The 15,228-nt window shown below is 42.4% G+C and overlaps 1 protein-coding gene across 1 annotated transcript in view; it reads left to right on the plus strand.

The window, feature by feature from the left end:
- KIF4A (kinesin family member 4A) overlaps nt 1-15,228 on the plus strand; it is a 120,918-nt gene that overhangs the window by 104,673 nt on the left and 1,017 nt on the right. Inside the window, exons 22-29 of the mRNA XM_058714432.1 lie at nt 110-239; nt 1,652-1,822; nt 2,207-2,314; nt 3,331-3,408; nt 3,765-3,863; nt 4,384-4,566; nt 13,437-13,553; nt 15,054-15,176. Coding sequence (XP_058570415.1) covers nt 110-239; nt 1,652-1,822; nt 2,207-2,314; nt 3,331-3,408; nt 3,765-3,863; nt 4,384-4,566; nt 13,437-13,553; nt 15,054-15,176 — 1,009 coding nt within the window. The remainder of the gene's footprint in view (nt 1-109; nt 240-1,651; nt 1,823-2,206; nt 2,315-3,330; nt 3,409-3,764; nt 3,864-4,383; nt 4,567-13,436; nt 13,554-15,053; nt 15,177-15,228) is intronic.

Below are 15,228 nucleotides of genomic sequence, written 5' to 3' on the forward strand. Positions count from 1 at the left end.
AATTGGTACCTCCATCCATAAAACTATTTGAAGTTTCTCCATAGAGCTCTTCCCCTCTCCTTGGTGTTAGGGATACTAGCGATGAGTCTCACTGTTTCTTTCCCTGAAGGAGTGCTCAGATTGCTGACCTACAGCAGAAGTTGCTGGATGCAGAAAGTGAAGACAGGCCAAAACACCGCTGGGAGAGTATCACTACCATTCTGGAAGCCAAGTGTGCCCTGAAATATTTAATTGGAGAGGTAAGCATCACTCTTCCCTACCAAGAATTAGGGGCCTGTCTTGGTAGGTTGAAATAAGATGTTATCTTGGAATACTGTCATAGTGCTATTGCCACTTTTCATGCTGGAAACTGCAATGACACTAGCATTAGAGAAATCATTTTATGGGTAAAGGCTGGTGTGGACAAGTACAAGCCATTCACTTGGAAAAATATAGGACTTGCAAACTGATACCTGTCATGCCTGACGCATAGAAAGTACTCATTAAACATCTGCTATTATTATTGGGAAAATATCAGGATGCCATAGTAGGCCACTCATTAAACATAAGCTCTTATACTTACTGCGTTTTGAAACACCTATGACATGTATATTCAAAAAGTTTAAGATACAATCTAGAAAAGAGGAAACCTAATCATCTTTTCACATGTAAAGATGAATCCATCTTTTTAAAAATTTTTTTTAAACGTTTATTTATTTTTGAGACAACAGAGAGAGACAGAGCATGAATGGGGGAGGGTCAGAGAGAGGGAGACACAGAATCTGAAACAGGCTCCAGGCTCTGAGTAGTCAGCACAGAGCCCGACGTGGGGCTCGAACTCACGGACCGTGAGATCATGACCTGAGCCGAAGTCGGACACTTAACCGACTGAGCCACCCAGGCGCCCCAAGATGAATCCATCTTAAGGAAAATCCATCCTCACTGACCCTAAAATAATGTATCATCTTACATTGCCACAAGAGGGACTGAAGTTCATCAACTCTGGTGACTGAGGCATTTTCACTTTGAGACAAGCATACAAACTCCAACTCTGGAAGTTTGAGCAATGTTATATCCTTTACATTTTTTTATTGGGTGACCATATTTGCCCTACCAAGGCAATCCTGTTTAGTCTTATGAACAGTGATATTTATGATGTTCACAGTGTGGGCCAGCAGAGACTATAAAACTAGGCCAGCAAAGGATATCACTCTAGCCTGAAGAGCCAGATCAATAGTCCCAGCTAATGTGTCTACTAGTTCCAACATGTGAACACAGACATTCTGAGATGGGCCATAATTGGCCATAAGGGTGTGTCCTATGGGTTTCTCTTTAAGACGAAGGAAGAAAATCTTAAATATCAGAACTTGGAGTTGTCAGATACTGTTTGTGTTCAGTTTATTCTCGCCTGGAGACAGAGCAAGAGATTAAATGACCTCAGCAGTGGCTTCTAGCTCTAAGAGATCTATCTCAACAGAAATATGGGCTCTTGGCCTGGGTAGCGTGGTTACTATTCGGTGGGAGATTCCATATGACATAGAAAGAGAAGAATGGACTTGGACATGGAGGAACTTTTCTCAGTCCATTTCAGGAAAGCTGACATTTTCCTGCCTAATGAATGGGGAAAGGTGGCCATTCTCCAAATAAACTGATCTTCTTTTATCCCTTCCAGCTGGTCTCTTCCAAAATACAGGTCAGCAAGCTTGAAAGCAGCCTGAAACAGAACAAGGCCAGCTGTGCTGACATGCAGAAGATGCTGTTTGAGGAACGAAGTCATTTTGCTGAAATAGAGACAGAGTTACAGGCAGAGCTGGTCAGAGTGGAGCAACAACACCAAGAGAAGGTAAACTCTGGCAAGCCAAGAAGCTATACTGAGAAACAAAGGGTCGTTGCTTTTTGTTATTAGTTTTAAAAAGATAGTGGGGAGAAAAAATTTTTTAATAAAAAGATAGTAGGGGGGGATATAAAGTTCCCTTCAAAAGACCCCGTAGTCTTTTCCAAGTTTTGCAGGCGAGGAACTTGAGAGAAATTACTTGTCGAAGTGTGCACATACAGTGGCTCTTAGCCTCCAGCGTTAAGACTGAGAGTAACATTGTGGCCGTGCTTACTACTTCAGGCCATGAGAACAAAATGCAACCCGTACTTCTAAATCAGAGGAGTCATCTGGGTCCCTGCTTGAACTAAGCCGGAATTCCTTTTTCCTCTTTCTTACTCCTTTGTCCCTTAGGTGCTATACCTGCTCAGCCAACTGCAGCAAAGCCAAATGGCAGAGAAGCAGCTAGAGGAGTCGGTCAGTGAAAAGGAACAACAGCTGCTGAGCACACTGAAGTGTCAGGTATGATAACGAGGCAAAGGTCTCCAGAGGTGGGATCCACAAGCCTGGCTGAGAATCCTGTCTGATTTACACCATTGTACTTTCAGCAGAGAGTAACCACTGAAAAGAGATTTATACTAGTAACCTCTGCAGCCTTTTGGCCCTATTTATTCAATTTAGGGGTATTTAGAATGTAACCACACATTGAATAACCTCCTTCGCAGTACAGAAATGACGATACATACTCCATACCAGACTTTGAGGCCTCCTGGTTCCTTGCCTCAGCCCTGAGCCCTAAAAGAGTTGAGAAAGTTCAATCATCCCACAGAATCCTAGGGGCATTCAGCTGTCTCTTCCTGAGCTTGTTTTGAGCTGAGACCTGACATGTTTGTAAAGTGCCTAAGGTCTGAATCTCTTCCAGAGGCTGGGAACACCACACCCTTTAGTAGCATGTTGGAGCACTATTTTATCCAACTTAGAATCTTTTTTTTTTTCCCTGAACCACCAGTCTCGAGAGTTTCCTTGGCACCTCCCATCGAAGACATAACCAAACTAGTTAAGGTCGTATGCACGAATCATGAATCTAGTTGTCTTAAGTGCCAGGAAGTTTAAGCAGGCTTATGAGAGTAGCAAATAAAATGCCTAGCCTGTGTTTAGAACGGTGAACAAAAGCATCTGTCGACTTGAAAGAAACAAAGCTAACTGTCCATTTTGGTCTCTTAATCAGCATCCTGATGTGAATGAATAAGGGATGCAAGGCTAGAAAACAGAAAAGAATAAGGAAAGCATTTAGGGCAGAGCACATGGTTCCTGTGAGTGTGGTCAGGACGGCTTGGGAGTGTTGGAATAGAAGTGGCATTCAGGACACCTAGGAACTGGTGGAATCAGGCATTTTTCTGGGTGCCAATGCCTGCTGTGCAAAAACCATCTGCTGCCAGCAACTTGGCAGCAGTATGTTTTCATCTATGTGAGTTGTTTGGTAACCCACATGTAGTGCCCAAAATAACCCCACCTATCACTGCACTATCTGGAAATAGGATGAAGAACTTGAGAAGATGCGAGAAGTGTGTGAGCAAAATCAGCAGCTTCTCCGAGAGAATGAAATCATCAAGCAGGTAACACAGCTTCCCACCCACTTTAATAAGCCCTGGGAGACCCTGTTGTAATTGAGGTCAGCTCTTGGGAGCAGCCCCGAGTATGATGAGTTGGCTCTATTTCTGAGGTCTGTGTCAAGTTTCCATGTAATACAGTCATGTGCATTTCAAAATGGTATAAACACACATTTTTTAATCTGCTCTTTTCTGAATCTAATGCCGATCTTCTAAAGTGAGTCCTTCAACCTACTTTACTATTAACTTGCCTCACTTTACTATGGTTTAAATTAAGCTATCTTGGGAGTCTTTATGTTTTAGCCATTAACATTCCCAGTGGCTGCCCTGCAGCATACACTATGTGTTTTCTTTCCGAACAGAAACTGACCCTCCTCCAAGTAGCCAGCAGGCAGAAACCTCATCTTCCTAAAGATACCCTTCTATCTCCAGACTCTTCTTTTGAGTATATCCCACCTAAGGTAAACTGCTCAGTGCCGGTAATACCTGCACATGGCCACGGTTGGGGGTGAGTGTGCTAATTAAGTTCATCTTTTAGAAGAGGTTGAGAGTTAAAAAGCCCAAATTCCAGCATCTCAATTTTCCTTGGAGTCCCAAACAAAACTACAGTACAATCTTGAGGAAAATAGGCATTTTCCCTCCCCAGAAGGCTGACTTTGGGCCATTTACAGGCATTATGTAACACAACTGAGGAGAAACAGGAGAAAAGAGCAGTGTTCAGCTGTCCATCCAGAGATACTTATCTCATCATATCATGAGTCCCTGTTTCTTCCCTCAGACTGCTCAGCCTCTATCCCTTCAAAGACTCTGCAAGGCCAAAGGCTAAAGCAGAATTTCTTGATTGGTAAAGCCAAGGGCGTATATTTGAGGGAGTCTGAAAGCTCAGCTCTGAGAATATAGCTGGCAGTAGCTACTGGGAAGATATGATCTACATGTATTTTTTAAATTTTATTAAATAATTATTCCAAACCTTTTTCTTAGCCCAAACCTTCTCGTTTTAAAGAAAAATTCCTGGAGCAAAGCATGGATATCGAGGATCTAAAATATTATTCAGAGCATTCCGTGAATGAGCCTGAGGACAGTGCTGGTGACGATGATGATGGAGATGATGAGGAATGGAAGCCAACAAAACTAGTTAAGGTGTCCAAGAAGAACATCCAAGGGGTAGGAGGCAGCTCTCATCTCTGTCAGGGGTCCTAGTCATTAGTCTCTACTGTCATTGGGAAGGTGCTGGCCGCATACCCTGCCCCTGAGCCCCTAAATCCCGTTCGAAGGCATTTGGCTCCGTGAGGAGTCCTTGTCGGGCCAGCTCTATATGGAACCTGGGGCTGGCAGAGAAGGTTGCCTGAGTGCACAAGATGGCTGTTTTCGTATTTTCAGGTTCTCACTAAGTCTGAATGGGTAGTAGTGTTCCATACCATTTCGTTGAGGCTGATCGAGGGATCATAATAATCCTTCATATTTTTATAACACTTTACAGTTTAGAAGCCATTCTCATATATGTTCTCCCTTTTCATCATCACAAATAAAATCCAGTGAGGTATTTATTATTTGCATCTTACAGATAGATTTGGAACCCACAGGAGTGAAATGACCTTGTCTAAGGTTGTAAAACCAAATGACAGGATTTGAAACCAAATATTCCAACTCCAAATCCAGTCAGTTTCTATCATATCATGGTCATACCAATAACAGTTGCAGACCAGAAGCTAAGTAGGAACTTCATCTTCCTTGCCTACTAGAGTGATTGTGTTCCCTAGGCTGAGGGCCAATAGGAATTACAGAAAGGGCTAATAATTAAGCTCAAACACACCAAGTTAAGGTCAGTCAGAAACAATTTGACTTTGAGGCATGCTTATTTACTTCCACGATGATAGTCCTACATAATTATCAAACCTAGATGTTTCATGTTGTGAAATATTAACTTCCCAGGCACTGTAGTTCACCACTACCCCAGATGTGCCCTGTAGCCACATTCCACTTAAAGAGAACAGTTCACAAATTAACCCTAGCCAACTTCCTGAAAGGTTACTTGATTTCATCAGCTGATTGAGTCCCACAAAGGGAACTGAGCCTTAGAAAGCCACAACACCAGAGAGAAGCAAGTCATGAGGAATAGACTATTAAGTCATTTGGGAAGAGTCATCAAGAATGCAACATGTCATGTGTTCTTAGTGGGACTAAGAGCTCATCCTTAGCCTCAGAGAGCTCATAATCTAATGGGAAAAAAAGGCAAAGAAATAGAAGCATACCATAGAACCTGAGCATATTCATCTCAGGGAGATGGACTGAGGGATTTTTTAAAATAAAGCTTATGTATTTATTTTGAGAGAGAGCACATGTGTGAGCAGGGGAGGGGAAGAGAGAAAGGGAGAGAGAGGGAAACCCAATCCCAAGCAGGCCTCCGTGCTTTTAGCAGGACAGCTGACACGAACCATGAGACCATGACCTGAGCCAATATCAAGAGTCCTATGCTTAACCGACTAAATCACCCAGGCACCCCCTAAGAGTGACTATAAAGCCAAATCAAGTATATACCGCTTAGGAAGATACCATGAAAGAGATGACTATTGTTGCATCATAAAACAGAAACGGAGGGGCGCCTGGGTGGCTCAGTCGGTTGAGCGTCCGACTTCGGCTCAGGTCATGATCTCACACTCCATGAGTTCGAGCCCCGCGTCAGGCTCTGTGCTGACAGCTCAGAGCCTGGAGCCTGCTTCAGATTCTGTGTCTCCCTCTCTTTCTCTGCCTCTCCCCTACTCATGCTCTGTCTCTGTCTGTCTCAAAAATAAATAAAAACATTAAAAATAAAAAAAAAAGACAGAAAGGGAAGCACAGTCTTGGAAGCAAATTGAGAGCCCATTTCTGACACAATGAATAGCATATTGCAAAGACTCAGTTATAGAGGGACAGGGGGTTGGGACACTTACAGAAAATGGGGCAGAATATGTCTGACTTTTCACTCACTTATTCAACAAACGTTTTTGGACTCTACTATGACTGAAGTGGAGAGCATGAGCTGAATGTAGACACAAGGGTCAGCTAAGTAATAGGAAGCAGAGTTGAGAAGTATACACAGAAACAAATGGTAGAGGACCTAAAACTCCTCGGAAGGCATTTCCAGATGTGAAGCAAATGTGTGTATATTTGTGCTGGAGACAAGTTTACTGTATGTATTATGGCACTGTGGCTCCAAGCATAAAAGGGAAATATAGAAGTCTGGTAAAAATTGCAAGTCAGTGTTTGCTATCAGTGATAAATTCTATGTCTAAAACAGTGAGAGACTATTCTTTTCTAGGCTTTTCTCCTGATTTTGTAACTTGAGAAAATATAACTGGGCATTAAGGGGAAGGAGTTGGCATACAATCTAGTTTCTCCCTTTTGGCAACCTCAAAGTATGTGGATGCTATGACTGCTCTCTGATCAGACGTGTAGACACATTAGTTACAGACCTTGACGCTTTGCATGAAGGCCGTATTTATTGTTCCTACCCAGCTGAAATGGCCTGGTGTTATAGCACTAGATTGCTTCAAAGGAGACTGCAGCAGGTACCAAACTAAGGACTCGTCTAGAGCTAATGCTGAAAGAGTAGGCTTCCTCACTCAGCCATGTTTCCTATATGTACTAAGGAGATGCTGAGGGATAGGCCATGTGCTATAGTAAAAATAATAGGTTCAAAGCCAGGTAGACATGGGTTCTAGTCTTTAGTTTGCCACTGGCTAATTGGATGACCTAAAACAGGTCACTTAATCTCCCTAGGCTTCAGATTTCTTATCTATGCAATGAAGGGATTAGACTATAGTAGATGATGTATAAGGTCCCTTCCAGCACTAATATCCTGAGTCAAAGTAACAAAGTTGTATAAATATGGTTTTTTTAATTAATTAATTGAGTTTTAGTAATACTACCTTTATATGGTGTTTTATGGTATCTGAGAAGTTAAAAGAAGGAATATATGCAAAAACACCTTGTGAAGAATCAAATATCATGCAGGTATTATTAGTAAAGCACCATAAGCGGGGCACCTGGGTGGCTCAGTTGGTTAAGCATCCGACTTCAGCTCAGGTCATGATCTCACAGTTCGTGGGTTTGAGCCCAGCATCGGGCTCTGTGCTGACAGCTCAGAGCCCGGAGCCTCCTTCAGATTCCATGTCTTCCTCTCTCTCTCTGCCCCTCCCCACTCGTGGTCTGTCTCTCTCCCTCTCTCTCTCTCAAAAATACATAAACATTAAAAAAATTAAAGCACCATAAGCATTTTTACAAATAGTCATTTGTCCCCTTTGGCAGAAAAGAAGGGGCAGGTATTCTTAATCTCTACCTTAGTGATGAAAAAATGGAGATAAACTTGAATGAAGTGACTTGTCCAAGGTCATACCAAGTATTAAATATAGGAGTAGAGCCTGAGTCTCCTGTCATAGCCTGGTATTCTTTATGTTAAAGTTTTTACCAGATCTTATTTTGAGATACAGTATAATACTGAAATCAGTGCTAAAAGAATTAGAGACTCTAAAGCAATAGTTCTCAACCCTGGCTGCACATTAGAATCCCCAAGGGAGCTTTCCAGCATAAGGAGCCTGGGACCCACCCCCAAATATTCTGATTTAATTGGTCTGAGGTGGGACCTGGTCTTTTTGAAAAGCTCCCCAGAGATTTGTTTGTAGCCAGGGTTGCAAATCACTGGCTTAAAGGAACCCCAGAGGTCTTTCAGCTCTACTTCCCACTCTATATAAAGAATCCCTCTATTATAGTGGTTCTCACCTGGGGTGTTGGGACATGCTGGTGGCTTGCTGGCTGTTGCAATACACACACATGTATACACACACACACATGCCATGTACCACAAACATATATATTTGAAGTCATGGTTGTGGCAAGGTCATGTTCCCTCTTGTACGTTATGATCTGGGTCCTGGTGGGAAAGAGAATAAGGTGAAGTTATAGCTTGTGAAATGGCATTCATGCGAATGCATCTGTCATGTGTGTATCATGACTGTTCCCATAATACCACTATCAGGTGTTTAGCCTCTGCCTGCTTGAAAACTTCTAGTACTGGGAAGTTCACAGCCTCATAGGGCAGCCCATCATAGTCCACTAACCGTTAGGAAGTTGTTCCTTGTTGAGATAAAATATACTGACCTGTAAATCATCCCAATAGGAGATGGCTGTGTAAAAGTCTAGTTGTTCTTCCTCACAACAGCCCTTCAGATACCACTCTCATTGTATTATCCCTTTGGATAAAATAGAGACACATTGACAGGATAATAGAGTGTGAGGCATTTAGATGAATTTGTGAATGGTCAGAGGACCATACCCAGGCTATAGTAATCAGTGGATCACTGTCACCTAGTGAGTTGTCTCTAGGACATGTCATAGAACTCTGTCTTTTGTCCTGTCTTACTCAAAGAAACAAGATTTTTTTCATCATAATGTCCGGTATTGGCAAGGGCGACTAATGTGGGCATTCCTCTCTATTGCTACTGGGTAGGTAAATTGGTGTGCGTCTGAGAGGCAATTTGAAAATATGTATCAAAAATACATATGTATCAATAATATGTATCAAAAATACAAAAATACACCTGGCCGGCTCAGTCAGTAGAGCATGTGACTCTTGATCTGAGGGTTGTTAAGTTCAAGCCCCACGTTGGGTGTAGAGATTACTTAAAAATAAAAATCTTTTGGGGCACCTGGGTGGCTCGGTCGGTTAGGCATCCGACTCCGGCTCAGGTCATGATCTCGCGGTCTGGGAGTTCAAGCCCCGCATCAGGCTCTGTGCTGACAGCTCAGAGCCTGGAGCCTGTTTCGGATTCTGTGTCTCCCTCTCTCTGACCCTCCCCCGTTCATGCTGTCTCTCCCTGTCTCAAAAATAAATAAACGTTAAAAAAAAAAATTTTTTTTTAAATAAAAATCTGTTTAAAAAATACTTATCAAAAATCTTAACAATGAGGGGTGCCTGGGTGGCTCAGTTGGTTGAGCGTCCAAATTCGGCTCAGGTCATGATCTTGCAGTCTGTGAGTTCAAGCCCCACATTGGGCTCTGCTGACAGCTCAGAGCCTGGAGCCTGCTTCGGCTTCTGTGTCTCCCTCTCTCTCTGCCCCTCCCCCACTCGTGCTCTTTCTCTCTCTCGCTCTCTCTGTCAAAAATAAATAAACATTAAAAAAATTTTTTTTTAATCTTAACAATGTTCCTGTCCTCTGGCCCAGTAATTATGCACATAGGAATTTATACTAAGGAAATAGTCACTGGTACATAAAAAGATTTATTCATTCAACAAATCTTTTGTGAGCGCCTAGATATATATCAAACACTGTTTCTAGGTGCTAAGGATACAACAAACAAGACAGGTAAGATCCTTGGCCTTACAAAACTAAAGATATTCGTGTGAAGAGAGACACACCATGACAAATAAATAAAATAATTTTAGATGATGATAAGAGAGAAACAGAAATACAGTGAAGCCATAGAGAATTCTGGGGTAGGGAAAGAGTGCTTGGGAGAGACCTCTCCAAGGAGGAAGATGGTTAAGCAGAGATCTGAACAAAGTGAAGGAGTAAGTCAGGGAAAAGAATCAGAGGGAAAACATTTCAAAAAAAGGGAACAGCAAATGCAGGAAAAAGCCTCAGACAGGAATGAGTTTGGTTTACCAAGGAACAGCTGAAAAGGCCAGGGTAGCTGGAGAGTATTGAGAAGTGGGAGAGCGTAATACAAGGTCAGGCCAGGGTAGTTAGGGGCCATATCATGGAGGGCCTTGTCAATGGTGGGAAGATTTAGATTGTGTTTATGTAGCAGGATATATGTGGTAACATGATTTTGTAATAGGAAATACTTTCTTTGAAAACAATCTTAATGTCTACCATTAGGGGGCTGGTTAAATAAGTCAACATTTTCACATGATAAAATACTATATACAGCTATTAAATATCAAAAATCACAGTTTTGATTTTCATATTTTATAAAGAGATATATAGTAAGATCATCAGGAAAAAAGATATTATAATGGTTTCTTTTACCTTCACAACTACAGAACAGTGGTGATGGTTGTCATATGAAAGAGACATAAGGACTTGAATTTAACTGTAAACTCAGTATGGATTCACAAAGATCTGACAAAAGAAAGAAAGCTACTGTGATTTTTTTTTAGACCTCATTAACAAGACTGTTGGATCCGTATTAAGGGACTTGTTTGTGTCAGTCTACCTCACAACAGCCACACCACATTTAGAAAGTTATGCTCAGGGCACTGGGGTGGCTCAGTCGGTTAGGCATCAGACTTCAGCTCAGGTCATGATCTCACAGTTCATGAATTCAAGTCCTGCATCGGGCTCTGTGCTGACAGCCTGGAGCCTGCTTCAGATTCTGTGTCTCCCTCTCTTTCTGCCCCTCCCCCACTCATGCTCTGTCTCTCAAAAATAAAATAAACATTAGAAAATTTAAAAAAAAGAAAGTTATGCTCATGTCTGGATGTCACAATTAAGGATGAACTTGGACAAATTGGCATATAGCCACGGTGGTGAGGATTCTTGGAAACAATGTCATGTGGTGAATCATTGAGGAAACTAGGTCCATTTAGCTTTGAGAGGATCTGAACAGAAGGGGACTGGGGAGTGGAAATTATGTTCAGGATAAGAACAAGAATGCTGTGAAAGTGGAGTTAAACTGATCCCTTATCATTCCACATGGCAGAATTGGATCCTCTGGTCAGAAGTTACATAGAAACTATCCTCATCTCAGGATAAATAGAGCTTCAGATAATTAGACCAGGGACATGAGAGAAGGGCTTCAAATCAGGCTCTAGATGGTTGCTGAGGTCTCTTCTGACTCCAGTCTGTCATTCTGTGAGCTCTGCCACCTATGTCTCTTCCAAGCCAAACTATCCTTCCTTCCTTCCACCATTTCTCTTATAACATAGCTTCCTATAATGCTAGTCACCTGCCTCTTTTTTTGCTTAATGTCCTCTTTATTAAACACATACCCACACTGAACTCCTGAATATGTGCACAAGGAAACATACTTCCTGATTAAATGGGTTTAATACACAGAAAGCACTTATAACAGTGCTTGGCATACATTAATGCCAGCTATTACTATTGCAGCCTGGTTGGTAAGTGTGCTCATGGCATGATGAAGAGTGTGACTACATCATGGTGTGTTCGTAGAATGAAAATGAATGGAACTGGGGGCACCTGGTAGCTCAATCAGTTGAGCGTCCAACTTCGGCTTAGGTCGTGATCTCACGGCTCGTGAATTCAAGCCCCACGTAGGGCTCTGTGCTGACAGCTCAGAGCCTGAACCCTACTTCAGATTCTGTGTCTCCCTCTCTCTCTGCCTCTCCCTTACTCATGCTTTGTCTCTCAAAAATAAATAAACATAAAAAAAAAAGAAAATGAGTGGAACCGGAGCAATGCATGTCAACATATAGTAAGATTCCATTTATATGAAGTTTATTTTTTTTTATTTTAAGTTTTTTTTAATATATGAAATTTATTGTCAAATTGGTTTCCATACAACACCCAGTGCTCATCCCAAAAGGTGCCCTCCTCAATACCCATCACCCACCCTCCCCTCCCTCCCACCCCCCATCAACCCTCAGTTTGTTCTCAGTTTTTAACAGTCTCTTATGTTTTGGTATATGAAGTTTAAAAGATGTAAGATAATTCCTTGTTTTTTTATGGAAACTCATACGTGGTACAAAGACCTGTGGGGGAGTGATAAACACCTAATTCAAGAGATTTTGCCCCTGGGAGAGTGGGAGGTGAATGGGATCAAGAAAGGGTAGGTAGGAGGCTTCAGTTATATCTGTATTTTAGTTATTAAGGGAAGAATAAGAACATGAGTGAATTTTTTTATTGTCTGTGCTTTGATATACCTGAAAAAAATTATCATGCCCAATATAAGATGATGCATCATTTCAAATGGGATCTGACTGATACTGAGTCTAGTGAAGCAATTGTTCCCCATGATTTCCAAACTCCAAATTTCTACCTGACTGATTTGCTTTTTTTTTTATTTGAGAGAGAGAGAGAAAGAATATCAAGCAGTCTCCACAGTCAGCACAGAGCCCAATGCAGGCGCTCAATACCAGGACCCTGGGATCACAGCCTGAGCCAAAATCAAGAGTCAACCAACTGAACCACCCAGGCACCCCTGACTCATTTGCTTTTTGACAGCCATTTCACACTGTTGACTCATGGAGCTTCCTGACACCTCACATCCTTAGGCCCTTTTTGCACCAACTGCTTTTAAGCCAGATCTATATTTATATGGCTGATGTGGAGAGAACCTAGATGCCAGACTTATGTTTATCCTTGTTATAACTTTTCTTTTTACTTGCAGCCCATAATTCCAGCCTGTCAAAATATTTTTGAATTGTGATTCTGATATCTTACTTATTAATCACCCTTCCAGTTTTGTGTCGTCATTACAGCCAATAAACATGCCTACCTTGTCAACTGGCTATGAGATTCAAATGAAATTCTGTATTTATATATATGAAAGTACTCTGAAAACTGTAAAGTGCCATATAAAATGTAAATGACTTTATTTCATATCATTGGTGATTTATTAAAACGTTGACTGATTCAACGGCTGCAGACGTAGCCCAGGCTGACACTGAACAAGCTGTAGAACTGTGACTTGGATGCAAGTACAGCTGGGTAGATCGAAAGATATTGAGCAACTATACTCAGTCCTCAAATATACCTAACACTCCTACCATCCAACTTGCAGTTCTTCGCTTTGACCATAAAATTGTCATGAGAGTCTTTGCCAGTTAGCCTGTGTTATCATGGTATCCCTCTGGTATCAAAACAAGAAAATGGATCTGTCTACCATGACTTGTTCTTAGACAACTTCTCGTGGTTCTGATGATCATTGTTTCACTAAAGAAGAGGGGACTGAGGAGATAGAAGCATGGTAAAGTCAATGGTACTTTCCATTTTTTTTTCTGAAAAGGCTTGCAAAGGAAGGGAAGGCATGTTAAATTGGTCTTCTAACTCTTTTGGTAATGTGTCTTTCTTTCTACACACCCATTTTTGCAGTGTTCCTGCAAGGGCTGGTGTGGGAACAAGCAGTGTGGGTGCAGGAGACAAAAGTCGGACTGCGGCACGGACTGTAGCTGTGACCCCACAAAGTGTAGGAACCGTCAACAAGACAAGGTAGGATCAGCCGTCCCTTCAGACATCCTGCCAGTTCCCACCATCGTGAAACCTGGAGTCTCCTGCCCCTTCTCTGGCCCTCTGCAACCAGAGACATTTCACTTCTCGGTCCTTCTTCCTCGCTGCCAGCCTGTTCACATACCCCTTTCAGAAACCACAGCCTGTCCCAGGAGATTTCCAGATATGCAGCTCCCCACCCCAAGCCTTGGCTGTAAAGTTGTGGTGCCGTTTCTGAGGCAGAAACAGGAAATAGGAAAGCAGGCAACTACAGGCACATAGACATGCAGGACCAAACTAGCCCAGAGGCTTAGCTGAAACTATAAGGGCCACGTGGCAGCTTCCAGGAAGGAAATTAATCCTTCTGACATCTTGAGAAATTAGTTGCTTAGACCCTCTCCATGGGAACCAGTTATTCCATGGCTCTAGGAAAGACCCACAGGAACTTGGTCTTTCAAATAGTCACTGTTGTGGCCAAGTTAATTGTACCTGTCCTCCTTATATTCCCAGGAATAGCAAACTCAGGGAAACAAAGATTGCCTTACACCTACCTGTGCTCATGGCAAAAGCCTGTTCCTACAGCTCTCTATGTGATGTACAACAACTCTAGCAAGCTTGGTATAATGATCGTTCGTTCATCGTGCATTTCTTGAACATCTGCATGTGAACGGTTCTGCCGGCTCTTCTATTAAAATGACTTCGAAGGAAGATAGTCATTAGAGGACTAACATGGCAAGCTGGGGTTCAGGCTAAGAATTGTAGAAGTAGCAGGGATCTCTGTTCCCATGGCTTTTTCAATTTGGGTTCTGGAGTCTACCCTAGTGGCTCCATGGAAGTACTTCTTGAACCGAGGACCATGGCCTGGCTCGGTTTGACTTCATGTCAATCAAAGCAACTTGCTCTTTACTTATTTATGTATTGGGCTTCCCCTTAAGAATTTTGGTTGTAAAACCACTGATCTAGTCCAATGCTCCCATTATACAGAGAGGGAAACTAAGACCCAGAGAGAGATAAGCTTCAGTGACTCACCTGATATTGCACAGCTGGTCATGACAGCTAAAATTAGACCTCAGGCTTCCTGACTCTCAATCCAATTCTGTTTCCATGACAACAGGCTATAATTCTAATCTGAGCTCTACCAGAGTCTCCTTGTTACCTAAGTAACTTTTCACTCTTGGCCTTAGTTGCTTCTCTGAAAGGAAGACCCAATACAGGCAACACCCTATAGACATGCTAACAAGGGTACTGCATATTATAGAGGGTGGAAGATTAATCAAAGAAATGACTAAGGCTTGGCCTTGTTTTCAGCCTTGCTTTGTGATATCCTACCCAGTCCTTTGCCTTCAGAGGCTGCCAGCAAGAAACCCCAAGCAGGGGTCTCCCTGAGACTTGCTTGGACTGGCAGATGAGGCACTCAGAGCTGGTACCTCACTGGTTAAAGGGGAGCAGACTGATTTTGTAACCCTGGTAGCCACGTTTCTAATAGGCCTGTCTGATTCTCAGGATAGTTTGGGCACTGTTGAGCCCACCCAGGATTCCGAAGGCTCTTTCAAACTGGAGGACCCCACAGAGGTTACCCCAGGATTGAGCTTCTTTAACCCTGTCTGTGCCACTCCCAACAGCAAGGTAGGTGGGCTGAAGGCAGGCATTTTCAACTCTATTAGCATTCCTCTCTGCA

The sequence above is a fragment of the Neofelis nebulosa genome, chromosome X, assembly GCF_028018385.1.
Source record: "Neofelis nebulosa isolate mNeoNeb1 chromosome X, mNeoNeb1.pri, whole genome shotgun sequence".
Classification (NCBI taxonomy): Eukaryota; Metazoa; Chordata; class Mammalia; order Carnivora; family Felidae; genus Neofelis; species Neofelis nebulosa.